Source organism: Carettochelys insculpta, chromosome 2, assembly GCF_033958435.1.
Source record: "Carettochelys insculpta isolate YL-2023 chromosome 2, ASM3395843v1, whole genome shotgun sequence".
NCBI lineage: Eukaryota > Metazoa > Chordata > Testudines > Carettochelyidae > Carettochelys > Carettochelys insculpta.
In genome coordinates this window covers 235,004,765-235,025,272 of record NC_134138.1, presented here as the reverse complement: position 1 = coordinate 235,025,272, position 20,508 = coordinate 235,004,765, and the positions used below count along the sequence as shown (strand labels likewise).

Below are 20,508 nucleotides of genomic sequence, written 5' to 3'. Positions count from 1 at the left end.
GAGTGGCGGGCAGTATGACATGTGTAGGAGCAAGGGAAACCATTGCTGTCGATCCCATGTCGGGACTATTAGTATTATATGCGCCTCCTCCCTTCTGGCTTTTTCTAGGACCTTGTGAATGAGCTTTGTGGGAGGAAATGCATACAACAGGGGACCCTTCCATGAGAGCATGAAGGCGTCCCCCAGTGAACCCTGCCCAATGCCTGCTCTGGAACAATATTGCGGGCATTTCTTGTTGGTGTAGGTGGCAAACAAGTCGATCTGGGGAAACCCCCATCTGTGAAATACTTCGTGGAGCAGATTTGCCACTTGTGCGTGAGAGTAAAGTGTCTGCTTAGTTGGTCCGCTTTCACATTGTGGACACTCGGCACGTATGAGGCTTTGAGCGTTGTTGTTTGCAATGCACCAATTCCACAGTTGGACCGCCTCTGGGCGTAGCGCACAAGATCTGGCCCCGCCTTGGCGATTGATACAGAACATTGTGGAGGTGTCGTCAGTATTGACTTCGACTACTTGTCCCACAGTTATTTTCAGAAGCACCTGCGTGCATTTAACACTGCTCTGAGTTCCAATACATTTATGTGCATTGCCGTCTCTGTGGGGGACCATTGCCCCTGTGTCACTTTGTTGCCTACGTGCACTCCCCATCATATGTGGGACGCGTCCATCGTGAGAAAAACCGTAATTTGCAGTTGGTGGAATGGCACCCCTAATAGTAAGTTCTTGGGGTCTGCCCACCATGCCAGAGAATTTTGCACCTCCATTGTGGGCAATACCATTTTGTGAACGGTATGAATCATCGGCCTGTACACGCTCACCAACCAGTGCTGTAGGCCTCGCATACGTAGTCTGGCATTCTGTACCATGAACGTGGTGGCAGCCACGTGCCCCAGGAGCTGTAAGCAAGTTAGGATTGGCACTGTGGGGCTGTACGTCAACACCTGCACCAAGGCTCTGATAGCACAAAAACAGGCATCGGGCAGATATACTCTCGATGTAGTAGAGTCTAGGCGTGCCCCTATGAACTCTATGTTTTGCGTGGGCTCCATTGTCGATTTCTGGAAGTTGATGACTAGGCCCAGCGAGAGGAAGGTCCTTGTAGTGTTGTCTATCATGCACAGGACATCTGCCCTTGAAATCTCTTTAGAAGGCAGTTGTCCAGATATGGAAAAAATGAACATGCCCTGCCAGTGTAGGTCAGCTGACACTACCGCGAGCATTTTGGTAAAGACTCTGGGCACTGAAGACAGACCAAATGGAAGGGCCCTGTATTGTAAGTCCTCCATGCCCACTTTGAAGTGAAGAAAGAGCCTGTCTGCCAGATGGATTGTTATATGGAAATAAACATCCTGTAAGTCCAGTGCTGTGACTATGGAGGCGACTGTAGTCATCTTGAAGCATTGTTTGTGCAAATACCGGTTGATAGCCCATACATCCAGGACTGGCCTCCAGCCTCCTGTTTTTTTCTCTGTTAGAAAGTATCGGGAGTAGAAACCTTTCCCTTGGAATTCGTCCAGGACTCTCTCCACCGCCCCTATAAATATGAGGTGGTATACCTCTTGCTTTAACCTCATCTCGTGAGAGGGGTCCCTGGGGAGGGACTGGGTAGGGGGTTTTGGTGGTGGTAGGGATCGGAAAGGGATGGTGTACCCTTTGGCTAGAACTTCCAACACCCATTTGTCTGTCGTGATGCTTTGCCATTGAGGATAAAATGGTTTGAGTCGGTGGTGGAACATATGCTGTGATTGGTAGTGAGGGATGGTCTTGGTATTGCAGTCCTCGACCTGACCATCAAACTTGCTGTCTTGGGGCTTGCCCCGATGATGTATGCCCTTGTTGGGGGCGTTGCCTGGATACCCTATGCTGTTGGTGGTGGTGGTGGCATCCCTGATTGTAACCCCGCTGACATTGTGAGCGCTGGGGTTGGTAGGCGTAACGCCTTTGTTGAGGGTAAAATTTCTGTCTCCTGTAGGGAGGGGTGTGTATTCCCAGTGTTCTGAGTATGGTCCTCGAATCCTTACTGGAATGTAGGACCAAATCAGTGGAGTGAGCGAATAGTTTTTCCTTGTCAAATGGGAGATCTACGATTTTCGTTTGCAGATCTTTGGGGAGGCCAGATGTCTGGAGCCATGACTCTCTACACATTACCACTGCTGGGGCTGTGGAGCGTGCCACCATATCCGCTACGTCCAGGGCAATCTGGACACCTGTTTGTGAAGCTGCATAGCCCTCCTGGACTACTCCCTTCAAGACCGGTTTCTTATCATGCGGGAGGAAGTCCATAAGAGAGGTAAGTCTAATGTAGTTGTCGAAGTTATGATTCGACAAATGGGCAGCATAGTTAGCCATTCACAGTAATAACATGGAGGCGGAGTAAACCTTCCTCCCAAATAAGTCCAGTTCTTTTGCGTCCTTGTCGGACCCCACCGACTTGTATTGCAGTGCCTTTGATCTGTGCTACGAAGATTCAACTACTAGGGAATTTGGTTGGGGGTGGTTAAAACAGAAATTCCATACCCTTGGATGGTACAAAGTACTACTTGTCTGCCCTTTTGTTCATAGGTGGAATGGAAGCAGGGGTCTGCCATATATTCGTGGCAGCTTCCATAATGGCTTCATCTAGTGGGATGGCTATCGTAGATGATGCGGGGGGGGGGGGTCCTTAGGTTTTTGAAGAGTTTGTGATGTTTCTCCTGCACTTCCACAATTTGTATGTCCTGAGCGTGTGCCACCCTCTTGAAAAGCTCTTGGAATTGTTTGAGGTCGTCTGGGGGAGAGGTATCCCCAGAGACAACCGCCTCATCTGGGAAGGATGAGGAAGCGTCGCTGTGATGAATTTCCTCTGGTTCCTCGGGCACCTCGTGTGTCCATTCCCTTGAAGGTTCTAGCAGGAGGTCCAACGACTCTGGACCTGTCCCCGCTGGAGAGGCCTGTGTTGTTTTCGAAGGGAGAGGAGGGATGTAGGCAGGCACTGAAGGTTGAGGCAGGGATCTGCCCCTCGATCTTGAGCCCCAGTGCCGATAATGTTTGCCATGATATAAGCGGCCGTAACACGAGAGGCAGGGTCCCGGTGATGGAGAGCTAGACCATGACCGATGTCTGTATGTATAGTGCCGAGAGGCGAGTGATCGCCTTGATGATGTTGAGAACGGCAGAGATGCTCTGTAGAAGCGCTCATGCGGTTCCATTATGGAGACCGATGAAGGATGTCTGAGCCAGGGAGGGGTGGTTGAATAAATGGAGATGGAGGTCTCAGGAAGGCTGGCCTACCCACCTCGGGAGGAGAGCTAAGAGAAAGTGGCATCCCAAGAATGTCAGGGGATGGACTACGGTGCCAGGTCTTGGATCTTGCCTTGCCCAGCCTGTGCCTCTGAAAAGGTGGGTGCCGTCATCTCCGGTGCCGGGAACCTCGGTGCAGCTGTTGGTGACGTGGCCTGTGCTGCTACACATGGTTCCGTGAGAGTAGCTGCCTCCAGCACCATCGGGTCCTGTGCTGGGGACGCCGGTTCTAGTGCTCTCGGTTCCGCGAGACTCGGTGCTGCAGCCTCTGGTGCCTGCCATGTCGGCGCCTGCAGGATCCTCGGTGCCAACTGTTCGCTGGTCGGTGTGCAGCCTTCTCGCTGCTTTGAGCCGCCAGCAGTTCACAGCCCAGTGCCTTGCTTGTCCTGCCCACAGGTACCACTGGCAAGGATCCAGTTGGGGATACCTTCTTTTTCTTACGCGTAGAAGAGGTTAAGGAGGTTGCCTTCCTCTCATGCAGCCCTGCGGGCCCTTCCTTCTGGGACGTCTCTGACGGCTCAGGCTGGAGGGCTTGTCGAACAAGATCGTTTTTAATTTCATTTCCCCATCCCTCCTTGCTCTGGCCATTAGTTTAGAGCAGTGAGGACATTTCTGGGGAACATAGGCCTCTCCCAGACAGCAAATACATTTACTATGGCCATTGGAGGCAGGCATGGCCTCATGGCATGATTCACATTTCTTAAACCCCGGGGAAAGACATCTCTTTCAGGCTGCTTAACTCCTTTCAACGTTAAATAAGGCAGTTAATGGCTGTTAACAGCTAACAAAGCAGATAACGTTTACAGTCTCTAAGACAGCGGACCGCCAAAGGCGGCCGCCTCCTTTTCTTATTCTCTCTTTTCCTCTCTTCCCCGCCCCCTTTTTTTTTAAATCTATACACAAAAAACAACTTTAACAGTCTTAGAAAATGAGGGAAACCAAATTAGTAACTATCAAAACAAAAAGCAGTCAAGTAGCACTTTAAAGACTAGCAAAATAGTTTATTAGGTGAGCTTTCGTGGGACAGACCCACTTCTTCAGACCATAGCCAGTAATCCAAATTAGTAACTATATTATAACAAATTTATCTGTCTCAGGCGTTGGAGCCGGAGTGGATTCCACCTACAGCCATTGGCGGTTGAGAGGAACTGGCTTGGACCAGATTGCGCACAAGACCGAAAGCGCACGAAGGACCGACGTGCATCAGCACATGCGTGACCCGACGAGATACAACTGGAAATCTCCAATCTGCAGCACCAGGGCGAGCCCGACACCTAATGTGGAGCACCCAGGGGGACCACGCAAAGAATGAGCAGTTCAGGTTACAGACACTTCATTTATTAATACTTTGAATTTTGGGGGACCAGTCTGTATCTTAGTCTTTGTTGTGTCCTATACCTAGCTTGGTTAAAAACCTCTATCTGTTCCTTAATCCACCGCTTTTGTAGTCAATTGATCATACTGACAGTCCATCATGGCTTGTAGAACAGAGGAAGAGAGACTTTGGAGGTATTATATGACCATAACAAACAACAAAAGCTGCAAAAGCAAGGCATTGTTAACTAGGCCTGCGATGTAGGTGGGAGTAGCTCACAAGCCAGGAAAGGTGGAAAAAATTGGCTATGTTTGAAGGGAGCTGTTTCATTTGGAAAGGGTGAAAAGTGTCAACAACAGTTATCAGGAAATAAGAAGTTGCTTCTGTACAACTGTGAATCTTCAACTGAAAAATCTTGGAGTCCATGCAAAAAGACATTCCCTGAAAAGAGTAACATCACATTTGGTGGAGTGGGGGGTTGGACAGAGACTGTTCACACTTTCAGAAAAGAGGTAAGTGGCAATAAAAAAAAAATATTTTTGATAAATCTGACAGTTTTACAAATAATTCTAGAAACATTTGCTTACTGAGCTTGCCAACCCCCTTCTTTCTGGGGGTTGGGGAGCCATGCAGCCAGCCCCAGCCTTCCCTGGGCCTCGCCCTTGTTCCCCATGCCCCAGCCCACCCCCGGGTGGCAGACAGAATGATGCCATTACGCAAATGTGTCATTCACCAGGTGGAAAAAAATTTCACACGAGTAATTCAGTCATCACTATGTTCTGTTCTGTGGGCTAAACTGTGCCAGTTTTACTCATGCACATGCTAGTCGTGGGAGACTTCTGGTCCAAAACATTTTGATAAAAATTCAGCACATATTATTTAAACAATCACGGTAGGTTCAATTATACAGCATGTATGTCAATACCAGTACAGATAACAAAAGATTCCACCAGGACTGGAGAGTTAAAGAAACCCTTATGACAATCCTGTTTGTTATACTTTTGCTGGGTGCCTCTAGTCAGGGTGGGTCACATGTGACACCTGGGCATATCATGGGGAAAATCTCCACTTCTCCAGTATTTTAGTAGACTTGTTTGTTCTACCTACTCCCAAAAGGTTACTATATAGAAGTTCCCAAACAGAGGGCATTGCTGGGAAGAGGAGAGCTGAGGAAAGATGGAGTGCTGGAGGGGTGCAAATGTACTGGAAGTATTTGGCAGGTGTTGGAGGAGGCTGAGAGACACATGCACCCCCAACACCAGCTACAAGCCCGCAACCCACACTCCCTGTATCCCCAAGATCCAGAGGGAGAAAGAGATTAATGTTGGGCCTCAGGCTTGTACGGACTTTCCTGCATGCTGCCACCTCCTTTCAGGACATGCTAGGAACTGTAGCTGCTGGAAGGACTCCAGCTTTCCCATCCCCAGCAATATCCTTTACTTGCAACCCCGACTCTGCAGGCTCTAGAGGCCCCTGGTTATGCCCAGCAGCTCTACAGCAATCAATGAAACCACAAACCATTAATTCTGCACAAATTCCTCATTGCACTGTGGCACAGCACTGTGCCAGGAATAAGATGCTCATGAGGAAGTACCCCCTTCAAGTCAATGAAATTTGGAAATAAATGCACATTAATATAATGAACAGTCAGTCTTTTTTTTAGTTAATCTAACTGGGCTTAAGTCAGGCTGTTTTTAAAGAAATAGATCATTTATATTTCCTTAGAAGATATGAGTTCCTGATCTTGATTCCAGAATAAGGAACAACATTTAGAAATGATGAGTTGCTGGTTACTGAAGACATTAGGTCTAAACCCTTGCAAAACTATCCCATTGCACACTGTACTGTTAGGTTGGGAACAAAACAGGCATAGACTATAAAGCCAAGAGTAAAATTAGCTTTTTACACCTACTAACTTGGTAAGTGGCTTCATTCTCCCCCTAGCTTTAACTAGGCGAGGAACAGGTTTTGTACTGTATTCTTCTGGGCATGGAACATCTGATACTGTTGAGCCTGTCTTTCCCTTCTATTAAAAGCATTCAAGTAGATCATGTATCAAAATACTGGGGTAAGAAGCTATTTCTTGTGCCACTCCTTTCATTGTAACTTTTCAAAACACAAAGCATCTCTTCTTTCTTACTTCTTTCTCCGCTTTCTCCCCAGGATTTGAAGTACTCCTTTGTTTCATGTTCAATTATAGGTACGTGTTGTTTTAACTGGGCTATATTCAGCCCAGTTTTCAGCATTTTCTTTTGTTCCAAAAACACCTGCAATAGTTAAAATATTAGTGTGATAGCACGAGTTACACTAACTTTACTTATTAACAAAAAAGACAAATAGGAAAATAGAAGAGTCACCATGGGATAGAAAGACCCTTCTAGAAATGGAGGTAAAAAACAAAATCGAGAAACTCAAAACTACTACATACTCCTTGAAAATTCTTTTGGAATTTTCACAACCTATGCTATAAATCTGAAATACCATTTGAATTTAGCTGCTTTGGTTTTCAAGCAAGAATGCTTGCCTCATGACATGCCAACTATAATACTGTGGTGTAGTTGCAAGTCTCTTACAAATGTCAGAGCAGAACTCATTTAATGTAGTCTATATTGACATTTGGTACTACATTTGGTTAATATTTTCAGAGAGTTCTTAACTTCAATCACTCAAATACGTAAAGAGCAAGCTGCTGTGAAAAGCCAGCACGGAACTGTAGATCCTGAACATGGGGCTAGGGGCTGCTATCAGCCCCCAGCCATCCTAAGAAAGGTGAAGGATCTGCTGCTGCTCTCCACAGCTGGCTGAGCTCCCTAGCTGGGTTCCATGCTGGCCTGGCTGGAGAAGTGGAGGCTCAGGGGGATGAGGCGTGGAAGGAGGCAGGGTTCACCTTAGCAAAAAAGTGAATGAGTAATTTTTTGTTGGCAGAAAATAGTTTCTGCTGAAAAGCTGCTGCTGTTCTGCCATTTGCTCACCAGAGAGCACTGTGCACTCGTACACAGCAGACATTCGTAGAAAGGCCCAAAAAAAGGCCGCCTTTGTCAGGCCAGGTCAGGAGACGGAGGATATGGGAAGACAGACAGCCTGGAGCTGGAGCTGCTGGGGGGCAGGGGAGCGGACAGAGACTCGTAAGGACTAGCAGTGGAAGAGGACAACATGGGGCAGTGGTTGAATGAAAACAGAAGTATGGGGCACATGAGCAAGAAGGGAAGGGAGGTGCAGAACTACAGTGAGGAGAGAGATAGGTGAACGGGGGAGCACAAACACACAGGGGATAGGACAGATGTGCCTGACTGAATGGGAAAGGCTAGGATTCAGCCAAAGTCAGCACAGGGACTCATTAATAATCCCTCCCCTCCCCACCCCCATCCCCACAAACCCTCAAAAACCTTGTTCTATATTTTTCCCACCCACAATCAACAACCCTTCATATTCAAAGCCAGGGTCCTTCCCATTAGTTACTTTCTTCTCCCTCAGCTCCTCCATTAACCCTGACTCTCCCAGGCCTTTGCACTGCTTCCAAGAGGGACAGGAAATATAGTTCTGTACTGTAGTTTAGATGAATTACTCAGAGTTCTACATTTATATGGCTAATGAGAAATCTAGTTATTAAAAACAACACTTCCCCCACCTGTTTTCTTGCCTGTATTGTAACAGACATACTTGTTGACAAATGTGTTGAAAAACTACCAAAATAATTTCAACTAGTGTGTCTATATGGTATAATGTTGATAAATAAAATGTACAGGATTTTTGGTGTTGAATTCCCTCAGGAGTTTAATACAAATTGGCTGTTTATTTAGGTAAATTCTGGCATAGTTATTGACCTAGTTTATGATGTGTCTAATTCCTTGGGATTGGCAGAACCTTATATATGAACAAGATTTTCAGTAATCTTCACTGTCTGAGTGGGAGCCCAAGACTGGATTGCTTAAAGAGAATTTTTGTTGTTTTTTGTTTTCTGGGTAACCAAGAAGCTATTGCTTTGGTAATTATATGCCTAACTCTCATCAGAAAGGGTACTGGCAAACACCTTTTACTATCAATCCCTATCTTACAGGCCAAATCAGATCATGGTAATATTGTCAGAATTTGATCTGCACTCTAGATATTTAATAAACTTTGTACTCAAAACACATACCGAGTTAGGTACATCATAAGCAACTCCCTTGCCGAAAACTGGTGTGGTCAGTCGAGAGTATACATCCTCTGCGTTCAAGTCTTCATTTTTACTGTTGAATAGTAGAGCTGCAGCATCATTACCCAGTAGGTATGTAAAGGTCTTCCCAACCATAGTGAAACTAAACACAGGACCGTACTGAGGGGATGGGAAAAAAAAAAAAAACAGTTTAAAATAATGAGAATTTGAGAAACAATAAAAGTTTCCTTATGTAGAACCTTTCAGATTTTAATTGCTTCAAATCTACATGCTCACAATGCTACTTACATGCAGCCACTTCTGGATGGGAAAGGAGGAAACGAGCCAACTAGACAACTGATGCATAGCTGTCACTGCACAGCATTGGGGCGGAAGGAGAGGCAAGAGGGACAAATTTGACCAAAGGAAATAAGCACAAGCCCCTGCTCTTAAACTAAGTGACCAGAAGCTACTTAGCAGGATGCAACACCTTAAATCAAGATTAAATCTGATTTTCCTCAATTTTCCTTATGAGGTAACATCCAAGATATATATTTGTGTTTTTTCTGTTCACCTAGAGGCATTTTGTGTCTAGCAAATCAATTTCTATTTGTATGGGGGTTTACACAAAATAGGGAAAGAACCTTCTCTACAACAGCAATGTGTGAAACCTTAGGAATGGTAAAGCAACTCAGGAGGTAGAAGACTTTCATGGCAAAGAATTGGGAAACTTGAGCCCAAGCCCCAGCCAGATCTCCCAGGGCTTTCAGTTCTCAGCCCGAGGACAGACAGCCTGCAAATCATAATATAGCAAGGCTGCACCAGGGCCATGGACCTGCAAGCTTGGCTTTGCAGATGACATAACAAGGTTGCCAAACCCATTGGCAGGGTTCCACTGGAAACCTGCCTAATAATATTTGAAATTGTAAACCAAAATACCTTTTGTGAGAATATTTTGGTTTAAATGAACCAGGAATTTCCTATAAAACATGAAGAATTCTACTTTTAAAAGATTTCTTTGACAAAATCCTCATGAAATAAAAGTGCATAGTATTCAGTTTGTCTGTTTCACAAGCATGACATCAACGGTACACCAAGTACCTGTGACTCCAGAAAATCTAAGTATTACAGACCAAAGGCTAAGAAAGCATTTTTCCAACGACATCATTCAGACACTGAGTTATCACCGGTATCATTTCATTTTCCACCCCACCCCTTCGGCTAGTAAAAGTTTTGGTACAGTTGAACACCTTAATATTAAAGTTCACAAAGGACATGCAAATTCTTCAAATAATCAGTGTGGTCATACCCCGATCTCTTGACAAGACCCATGATTATCAGCAAGGAATAGACAAAAAGGGAGAACCCAAGTAGTACCAACAAATGGTAACGGTAGTAATTCCAATAGCTCATTGGATAACTCATTAAACAACTGTCGGGTTTCTCTCAGCTATATGTAAACTTCTTTGAAACAGGGTCAGATCTACAACTGAAATTCTGTACTGTGATACTATTTCAGTCATAGCCTGGGAGCATATGGAATCATATTTGATCTGCCTGAACTAATGACAAAAAGGTAAGGGGTGTCTCATTTTATTTGTAAAAATCTACAGGATCAATCTCAGTGATGTCATCCTCTGAGGTTTGGCACAGGACGCTGAGTGCCAGTTGCCCCATAGCTCCCAATTCCCCAATTGACAGAAACTTCAACAATAGCGTCACTGGAAAAGTAAAATGACACCCAGTTCAAGCCATGAACAAAATGATACCAAACATGGCAAATCTACAACAGCTCCATAGATACATATTCAAACAAAACATTTAAAAAATTAACATTTGGCAGAACAACCCTGGTGGATGTTCCCCATGATGATTAAAAATTGATACCAGGTCCACTTATGCCTGAGAGACAGAGCATATGCCTGGGTCTGCTATTGTAATAATGTTTGTATGAAGTATGCCTTGAGTAGTGTTCCCTGTAGTTTTTCCCCCACACCTGGGAAGGTTAATTTTGTTATGTGCACCAACATAGAGGTGATATGACATATCACCCTCATATTCAGGCACATAAAATTTATGTTGCAGGAGTGGAACCAGGGGGTTCTAGGCGTGGGACGGGACTCAGGCATGCATTAGAGGATTGAGGTACAGGACTCTGAAGGTTCTAACAGGGGATGTGGGCATTGGGGTAAGGCTGGGGTTGAAGGGTTCAGGACTGGGACAGGATCCTGGCATATGAAGTGTGAGAGCTCTGTCTGGGAGTGCACATTCTGGTTGGGCCCAGGTATGAACAGCTGGGACAGAGAGAGTACCAGGGATCTGGCAGCAGGTGAAGGCTCTGGAGTGAGAGCCTTTTATATACAGTAGGTTTCCTGGGCACTGCTAAGAGAACCAAATCTGTGCAAATTGCTTAAAACCAGGCCACTCACAGCCCAGACTAGGGTTTCCTCCTCAGTTAAGGCAAACCAAGCCAGCCACAAAAGACACCTGTGCTGCCTTCTTAGCCAGTAAGGAGTTACACAACCAAATCCCACAAATTCTCCAGCAGCTTTATGCCCAAACCAGTATTCCCCCTAACTCAGGGGAGGGGTTATGTAAACCAATTTTAGCAAATCCACACAGATTCTTCCAGCCCCTCAAAGGGACCAGCCACATTCCCAGGCCAATATATACTTAGATCTCATCCAAAACAAAACACTGTGCCATTCTGTCAGAATCTAAAGTTTAAAGGTTATCGAGAGAGAAATTGTTAATGTGGTTAAATTACATACATCAATCAAATCTCTTGATGCAGGACACAGCACCTTCTACCATCACCTATGTTGAAAATACCTCCTGTGAGGGACGGATCCCCAGTCCATACAGGCTTGGTTCATAGCGTCCGTTTTGGGAACACCTCTGCTAAGAGCAGAGGTCTGAGGACAGAAGGACAAGATGGCCACTGCCCAATTCTCTTTATAGACTTGCCATGTGGAGGGAAATTCTGCGCTCCTGGTCACGCAGGCAATGGCAAACCACCTGATCAGGTTACCCACCCACACCTCTTTGGGGCATTTTGCCATTCATTGGCAGTTTCCCAGATGACACATCTCAGCTAAACTCTGAGATTTGGATTGAAGTCCGAGTGTTTGTTTAGTTTAGCTCACCTTCCTGGCTGGGAGGTGACCATGCCTTCCATTGTGAATGCCAGCACTAAAACATTTTTAATACAGGTAAAGCCAAGACCTCTAACTTCACATACAAACATGTAAGCAACTTAAACAGATTCACTGAATTACCCATCCTACTTGGCACAAGATTTCGTGCAAACTTCATACAGTAGTTACTGGATTTTTACAATACACACAACATTTCTGTAATATCCTAAGGGCTCAGGGCTGGGACAGAAGGTTAGGGTGCAAGGATGTCAGGGCTAAAGCCAGAGGTCTGGGCTCTGGGGTGGGGCCAGACGGAGAGTTTTGAGGTGAAGAAGGGTGTTCTAGGGATACTAAAAGGAGAGAGGACTCCCCTCCCCCTCATCCCTCTATTTCCTCACAGCAGCATCTAAACTGGGAGCAGAGATTACCTCTCCTCACCATGGCAGCTTTGGGGTTCAGACTGCAAGACAGGCACCCCAGGCAGTTCCAGGTTGAATGAGGTTTGAGCTGGTGTTAGCCTGAAACAGTTAGATCTAGGATTTCGCTGGTCAGAAGGTGGGCTGTCTGCAGTATCCTACCCGCTTTGCATCTCTTATTGGTGTTTGGTGTAGTTGAGATGCAGGCAGGTTAGATAAACCAAATCCACAAGATCTTTGTTTATTTACTAAGCTAGGACTCCCTGCAACACAATGGCTCAGATGTTAGCACAAATGTTATTATAGGGGATGAACCCCAGAGTCTTACAACAGGGAACCAGACAATAGGGAAGGACTACATCATGTTCTGGAGACACTAGGATAATACTGGTGAGGACACAGGAATGCCAGGACTGGATCCCAGGAACCTCTGGAACAGGTAAGTGGACTTCCCTTGATCTTGTCTTCTTTCTTTTGCTACTGATATGCTGTCATGCTTGTGCTATGCAGGCACTCCCTATCCAGTTTTGTGCATGAAGGTACATTAAATGATTCCTTCTAGACGTTATCTCCTTTGGGTCTAGATCTCAGCAAGGCTCACTCTCTGTGAGAGGTCTATGTCCCACTGGCATGATCTGCTTGCACAACATCCAGAGACACAGAGCACTGTCAGAGCGACAGACACTCCCCTTTATCCAATCCAGGTGCTGGGCAGATTTGCTGTCACGTGGCACTCCATGTTTCCAGGTTTTCCTCCACTTTGGTGCCCAATAGGAAAAGGGCACCAAAAGCCTGGAGAAGGGACACCAATAAGGAGGCCAGGTTGTCCTTTTGCCAGTTCAAGATGGTTGCCATCTTGGTTAGGATCACCACCTAAATCAAAACATGCATTTAACCCTTTTCTCCGTAAAACCAGAGCTCAATGCCCCCGGTAGTGTGCTCTATTCACAAGCTGAGGAACCAGGCTCTGTGGATTCCAGAGGTCCTCATGGCAGCCAGCAGCTCCGCAGCACCAGTTCTAGGGAAAAAGTTAAATTCTGCCCTGAGCAATAATACTGCACGAATTCTGCATTGCACAGTGGTGTAGAATTTCTCCAGGAGTACTGTTTCTGAGCAACTAAGGTTGGGAAGCTACTGTAAAAGAGTATTGTGAAGATCATTCCAACTTAAATCCAACTTGACTCAATTCCAAAGACACTATTATCAATCTTTCCACCCATCAGAGGACCTGGGTAACACCAAGTTCTATTGCCATGCCCTAAATGATGACACCATTGAAATTCTGATTGTGTAGATTTTTGTTAACCAAATGATACCTTCCCTATCTAACTTTAACTTGCCCACAGAATACAGTATTACTACATTATGTGCCCAAACCATCAAGGCTGCATGGTATATTGAACTCTAGCAGACAAAATGTAAACATTTCATTCCATGAAGATTCAAAATGTTCCAAATTATAAGGAGGTTCTGGGAATACAATCATCATCCTAGGCACATTGTATCATTCATTTGGCAACACTCACCTTCTCATAGGCATTTTCTAAAAATTCAATAGGGCTTTTTCCAAATGCTATTGCATGTCCAAGAAAAGGGATATTAGACGAAATATAAGGTGGATATTTCTGCAAGAGAATATTCAGTTAAATGTTTAGAAAACAATTAAATACCTCATTAAGACTTCTGACTTATTCACATAATAAATGTGAAACTAATAAGCTTAAACAGCTCATACTGGCCAAAAATACACATGAAAAATAGTGGCAGAGAGATAACCATGTTAGTTTGTATTCTACCAAAACATAAAAGCAGCCGTGTAGCACTTTAAAAGACCAGCAAAATAATTAATTAGGTGATAAGCTTTTGTGGGACAGACCCACTTCTTCAGATCACAGCCTTATCAGAACAGGCTCAATATATAAAGCACAGAGGTCCAAACATTGTTATCAGGGTTGACAAATCAGAAGAGCAGAGTCACAACATTACTTGTGTTGTGGCACTGGGTGGGGTCAGGAGGGGGAGATGAACTTGCTCCTGTAGCCCTGCTCAGAAGCAACTGGATTGCAGAGGGGCCACCAGTCAAGTGCCCTTACCCCGTCACTGCTCCACCATTGACTCACCCCTTCCCTACCCATGCCCCTCCCCCTCCCCACCCCTGCTCCACCTTCAGCTTCTTCCCACAGAAGCTATGTTCCACACCACTGCTGGAGGTTAAGGGGGCAGTCTCCTTCTCCCCTGGAGCAGAGCTTGCAGGCCACACTGTTGCGGGGAAGGGGTGGGATTCCTCCCCCCGCCCCCACTGAAGCAGCTCAGCCCTTCCCCTGTGCACCTCCCACATGTCACCTATGGCCCTGCAGGAGCCCTCCTGACATCAAGGAAAACAAAGCAGCTCCCTGTGGTTTAGGAGACCACCCAGTCACCAGCCTTTTCCTTCCAGTCCCTCTTGTCTGTCTCCCCCTGCTCCAAGACACTGCCAGGTTAACACAGTGAATGGACACTGAACATCCAGTTAGTATGGGAATTCAGGCCAGCGGTGGGGATAGTTTGAGCAGGCATTTTCTCCCCCTCCAGTTCTGCTTAGTTGTCAGCAAAAGACAAGGCTTTGCTGCTACGCTTGTTTCCCTCTCCTCAGCTGAGGCTGGCTTGGCAGGCAGCTCCAGGACAGTCTCCTGATCCTAAAGCCCATCATTGGTTCTGTGTGTGCTGGGTCTACGTCTGGGCAAACTGATGAGAAGAGGACAGGGCAAGAGGTTGGTGGGGGAAGATGCAATACACAGAGAGACAGGGAAGTTTGCACTGAGCCTGCACGCACACTTTGCAGCCTGGAGAGAACTATAATTCCCACCTGCCTTCCTCCTTGTATAAGGGGCAAAACATCCCATTTTGGATACCAGTAATTCAGCTTTTACAGTATAGGACAAAATTTCGAAGTAGGCCCTGATCTTTGCTAAGAACCACTGTTCCAAAATGGAGTCTGGTAAGCCCCCCACCGCAGCCATCTGGGGATGTCATCCCAACTGGTGTAAGCAGCTCCCTAGGCAGTCTCATTCCAGGAAGGGACCCTGTGGGGAAGGTAATTGGACTATAGTTAAAGGGCGACTGACACGATTCTTTCACTGACTTCTGCTTTGATCCTGCATTGCCCACTTGCTTTGATTCTGTAGCGATAACACGGATGACCATGTCTGTGCAAAGATTACATCAGGATGCCACACAAGACATCACTGCTCCATACATCAGTGTATTACAGACAAGATATCACTTTATACATCGATGTTGGGGACTGCACTCTTCAAAGGACTTGTTTGTAGATAAAATGTTCTGCAAACTGTGCACAGACATGCTTTGTAACTTCCAGATTGTTTGTTAATTCACATGGCGTGCTCATTGATTTTGCTCATTTCCTTACTGTCTGCTCCTATCCTTTCCTCTGCCTATTAGATCTCTATATAACCAATCACAATTTGATGTCTGTCAGTGCCTTCTAAAACTCAACCAAGTTCAGAATCACTCTGCCAGCTGGTTGTAATAAACCTGTTTTGCTTCACATACAGTATCCAGACTTTATTCCAACAATTGTAGCTTCCATCAAGAGTCATCAGTATAGTATTGACAACTGCCATAAATCTGAACCATAGTATCAAAGAAATCCAGTTTTTTTTCTTTGATGTATTTTTTCCTACTGGGATGCACAGACAACAAAATCATTTCCTTATTGTTGGCCTTGTTCCACTGGCCAACACATTTTTGTATTTTCAAGGGGTTGCAAAAATACTGGAGAAAGCTGAACACTCCACTACTTAGGAGAAAGGAGGCCTAAGAGAAGGACAACAGAATCCTATGACTACCTCTTATTCAAAAGCAATGTTTCTTAAACTATATTCACAGAACACCAGTGTTCTGTGAACAACTTACAGGTGCGCTCTGACACTTTCCTGACATCATACACTGATGTTTAGATTTTCTGTTATTAAAACAAAATACAATGCTATTTCTTCATTGCTATGGATACCTGATAAAATTATTTCATTTTCTTTTTGCTTTATATGTTGTTTGCTTGTTTGTTTGCTTGTTTTTGGTCTGAATTTTTTTAAAGAGAAATTTCATAGGTGTTCTGCATAAAAAGAACATTTCGTGGGCTCAAAAAGTTTAAGACACACGCTCAAAAGTATCTGTTTAAAACCTGAGTGCAGTGAGACTAGAATAAATGTGTTTATTTTATATAAATAAATTGTAAACAGCTATTGTGACAAGGCCCCAAGTTTGTCATCCTTGTGTCCTGCAACTCATGACGGTTTAGATGCGGCCATGTTCCTGCTCTGCCTCCTTTTCTCACAGGGTTACAGCATCATTGAGCTATTCTCATAACTGGCATTGTCCGTATCACAGTCACTAGTGGAGCAGACACATTAAGCGTGCTCAGTCATCTCCTACCCCCTAGGACTGCCTCACATATTTACCGTCCATGAGGCTATCCTGGGGTGGTCTGTGGGGGAACCCAGACCCCTCCCACACATACCAGGTTCCAGCCCAGGGACCATATATGGCTGCAGCTAGAGGGGCCTTCCTCCCTGGTCCCACACCCTGATGCTGCAACTGCCTCCCTGGCCCACTTCCACCAGATGCTTCCCCAGTACCTTCCTCAGGCGGTTGCAGCAGCCCTCTCTTCCTCCTTGCTCTCCTTTGCATACATCTTGCTTCTTCCTTGTCTGTCTCCTTTCTCCTTCTCACCTGAAGGAAACCCTTTTAAAGGGTTCCATAGGCCTTAGTTGGTCAAAGGAGTAGAATTAGCAGCAAGTGCTGGTTTAGCCTGTTGCCGATTCTAGATAAGCCTCAGTCTCTGGGAAACAAACACACACGCAACTGCCTGCATATTTAACCCCCCATGAGGCTACTGTAGCCTGGTGCAAGCTGTGCTCTATCATAGTATATAGAGATATTTGATTACAGTAGACTCTCAGTTTATGCGAGGGTTACATTCCTGCACACCCTTGTGTAACCCAAATTTCGCATAAGTCAGGGGGCGGCTTTGTCCCCCAGTGGAACGCATGTTTTGCAGCTGGGGAGCAGCAGGAGCACCTGGAGCTCCTTTTTGAATGGTAAGTCCTGAGGTTGGGGGTGCACAGTTTGGGGAGAGTTAAGCCTGGAGTGGGTTAGGGCTGCAGCGGGGTGGGGAGAGGTTGAACCAGAGCCACACAAGAAGGGTTTGAACCGGGGCCAGAAGTGTCAGCAGCTGTGCTTCCCTGGGGCTTCGTTGCAGGCAGGAGGAGCCGCGCCCCCAGTGGGGGTTGAGCCGGAGCTGTGCATGGGTGGTAAGCGTGGCACAGGGGGGAAGATCTGGGGCCATGGAGGTTGGAGCCGGGTCTGCAGGGGTTGTGAGCAGGGAGCTGAAGACTTAGCCCTGTGTGCCACGCTGGGGGCTAGAGCCCAAGCCCCATGCGGGGCTGTAGGGCACGAGCCTGAGCTGGGGCCACAGGGGGTGAGGCAGATCCTGGAGGGGGGCACAAGGGGGTTTTAGCCTGAGCCTGCCTGAGCTCAGATAACAGCCTTCTCCCTACCTTCCCACAGCTGTATGGCTGTCAGCTTGACAGCAGCACTGCTCTGGGAAGGCAGGGGGTTGGCCGGCCTGCCTGCCTGCCCACAGCAGCAGGCAGCTAGGTAAGCTAAAACCCTGCCCCCTACCTTTCCAGACTGGTGCCTAGCACCACTCTGGGAAGGGGCTCTTAGCTAGCCTCACTGCCCACTGCTGCAGGAAGCTAGGCACGCTGACAGCCACGCATCTTCAGGTAGCGTGAAACTCGTGTTAAAGCAAGTTTTGCGCAACCTGAAGACAGGTAAAGCGAGGGTTCACTGCATTTAATTTTTTATAGTACATAATTCATGTTTAGGCCCTTCCCTTTCATCTGGCACCTCACAACATTAATCCACCCCTATTCTGGAGAATGGTTAGGGAGTCTAGAATAGAAGAATACTGTAAATGGAAAGATATGAAGCCCGTAAGATAACAGATAAGGCTGCCAAAAGGCATTGCAGGAATACGTGACAAGTGCATTTTCAAAAGCTTGTTCCAAAAGGCAAGTCTTACTGCAGAATCCTACAGGTTGTACCTCCCTCATCCAACACCCCCTCATTCTTAGGTCCTCAGGATTTGCCTGGAGAGAGGACAGGCTGCCTAGACAGTTTCCCCACTGCTGCTGGTGGGCTTCCATATTCCACCTGGCTCCCTGTCATGGGGCTGCAGTGCTCCCCCAGCCCTGGCCGGGGCCCCCACACCTGCACAGATACCTGTGGGGCTCCCCACAGCCCAGGCCCCTGTGTCAGGGCTGCCACAGGGATCCATGCCTGGTGCTGGGCTCCCTCACCTGGTTCTCTGCCCTAGAGCTCCCCAGAGCAAGGCGCCAGCAGGACTCCCTGCCACCAGCAGGGCTGTGCTGAGCCCCGTACAGCTGAGGGTCTCTGGGCCAGCAACATCCACTGACCTGCCAAAGGAGAGTATCAACCTGTACTTGGTTTTGGGCCGAGCTCGGGCCGCGCCCCAGCCAAGGAAACGGCTCCCGGGGACGCTCCTAGAAACAAAATCACCTACTCCCAGAGAACAAGGTGTGCGGCGGGTGCAGCCCTGCCCGGAAGGGCCTTTTCTCCAGCCGGGCAGCACTAAGCCAGGGCGACGGGCTCCACGAGGCGGTGGGGGTGGGATCGGGGCCGCCGAGAGCAGGCAGCAGGCTCCCCTCAGACCGCCGGGCAAGGCGAACACGTGCCGCCCGGCCCCACCGTGCTGTGCGCCCCCTCGTCCTCCTCCAGCATCACCCCGGCTCTGGATCGGCGGCCCCTTCCACAGCCAGATCCCCCCTGCCCTGCCACCCCCTCTCCTCCGCCCCGACACCTACCCCCTCGCCGGGCCGCGGCTGGCGCCGGGAGCCGAGCTGCAGCAAGTAGCCCAGGCTCAGCACGAAAGCAGACATAGCCAGCACCACGGAGAGAGGGTTGCCCGCGGCCAGCCGCCACAGCAGGGATCCGCCAACCTCCAGCAGGTTCAGCATGGCCCTCGGCTGCCGAGCGACAGGTTATTCCTAACGGGAACGCCAAACGCTGTACAGCAGCAGCTGCGAGAGCCACCTCCCACTCTAGCCCCCGGGGGGCGGGGCTACGACTAGCCACGCCTCCAGGCGCTGGGCTGATCTCAGCCTATGTGACGATCATCGTGTTCTGGTCCAATCGACATCCGAGTGCCCCTTGGCGACTGCGCGTCCGGAGGGAAGTGCCAGTGACAGCGGGCGAGGGCGGGATCGAGCGCGTGGAGCGGCTGGTGAGGAGGGGGCTGGCGGGGAGTGGGAGCCAATCAGCAGCCGCTGACGTATTGCGGCCTGTGAGACTCCGTGCGAGGCTGGCGGAATCCTCAGTCTCCGGGGTCTGGTGTAAACGGTGTCAGTGGCACTGCCAGATTTGACCCATAGTCTCCATTGCCAGGTTAAGCCCGTGGCATGTTGTCCTCCAGGCGTGTCCTCCTGCATTCTCCCCATTCAGAGGGAGGTAACAGAGCCGAGCGAGTTTGTATTCTAACAAAACCAACCGGCAGTCATGTAGCACTTTAACAAAATAATTTATTAGATGATGAGCTTTCCTGCAGAGCATCTATGCACAAAATGTCGGAAAAACTCGTTCTGCCTCTCAGCTAGGAGAAATAACGCCTGTGTAAACAGTTTCTGCGGAGCAAAGAGCTGTGTAGACGCTCCAGGGGCCCTCTGTTGACAGACAGCTTCTAGGTCAACAGGGAGCCGGGTCTGCTGAGCTTCCAGTGGGCTATTCTAGAGCGGGAGAGAGAGTCCAAGTCTGTACATACAGTGATGTTTATATTGTACTCAGCTTGTATAGCGGTCTCACTTTCTTGATATAATTTTTGATAAAATTGGAAAAGAATTTCACCAACCCCCAAAAGAATCGCAAGGTACTTATACTGGAGGGTGTAAGAAATGTGGTGATCACTTTTATCCTTATAGCATCGGGGCTTTCTTACAGCGGGTCGTAACTGGACTTTTGGTAGTGAATAGTACTACTTGAGTTTTATTTGCATTAATCAAAAACCCAGTTCTTTTTAAGGCATCCAGTACTTCATCTAAGGCCTTTAGGGTTTCTTCCCTGATTCATGTTGCAATAAGAATATCATGCATATAGCTGACTATTTGATCTTTATATGACATGTTCTTCCATTAAGGAGCAACTATTTAG

General features: G+C 47.3%; 1 protein-coding gene across 2 annotated transcripts in view; it reads right to left on the bottom strand.

Annotated features, from left to right (window-relative positions):
* The window catches only part of CYP51A1 (cytochrome P450 family 51 subfamily A member 1), a 48,811-nt gene extending 29,399 nt beyond the window's left edge, over positions 1-19,412 (bottom strand). For both annotated transcript variants that reach the window (XR_012644259.1, XM_074986230.1), the window contains exons 1-4: positions 19,170-19,412; positions 13,809-13,907; positions 8,733-8,909; positions 6,735-6,861 (exon numbers count right to left, since the gene is read on the bottom strand). Coding sequence is in view for 1 of the 2 variants with exons in the window: in XM_074986230.1 (XP_074842331.1) it covers positions 6,735-6,861; positions 8,733-8,909; positions 13,809-13,907; positions 19,170-19,322 (556 nt within the window). In the remaining variant the exon portion in view is untranslated. The remainder of the gene's footprint in view (positions 1-6,734; positions 6,862-8,732; positions 8,910-13,808; positions 13,908-19,169) is intronic.
* Between the last annotated feature and the right edge of the window lie 1,096 nt (positions 19,413-20,508).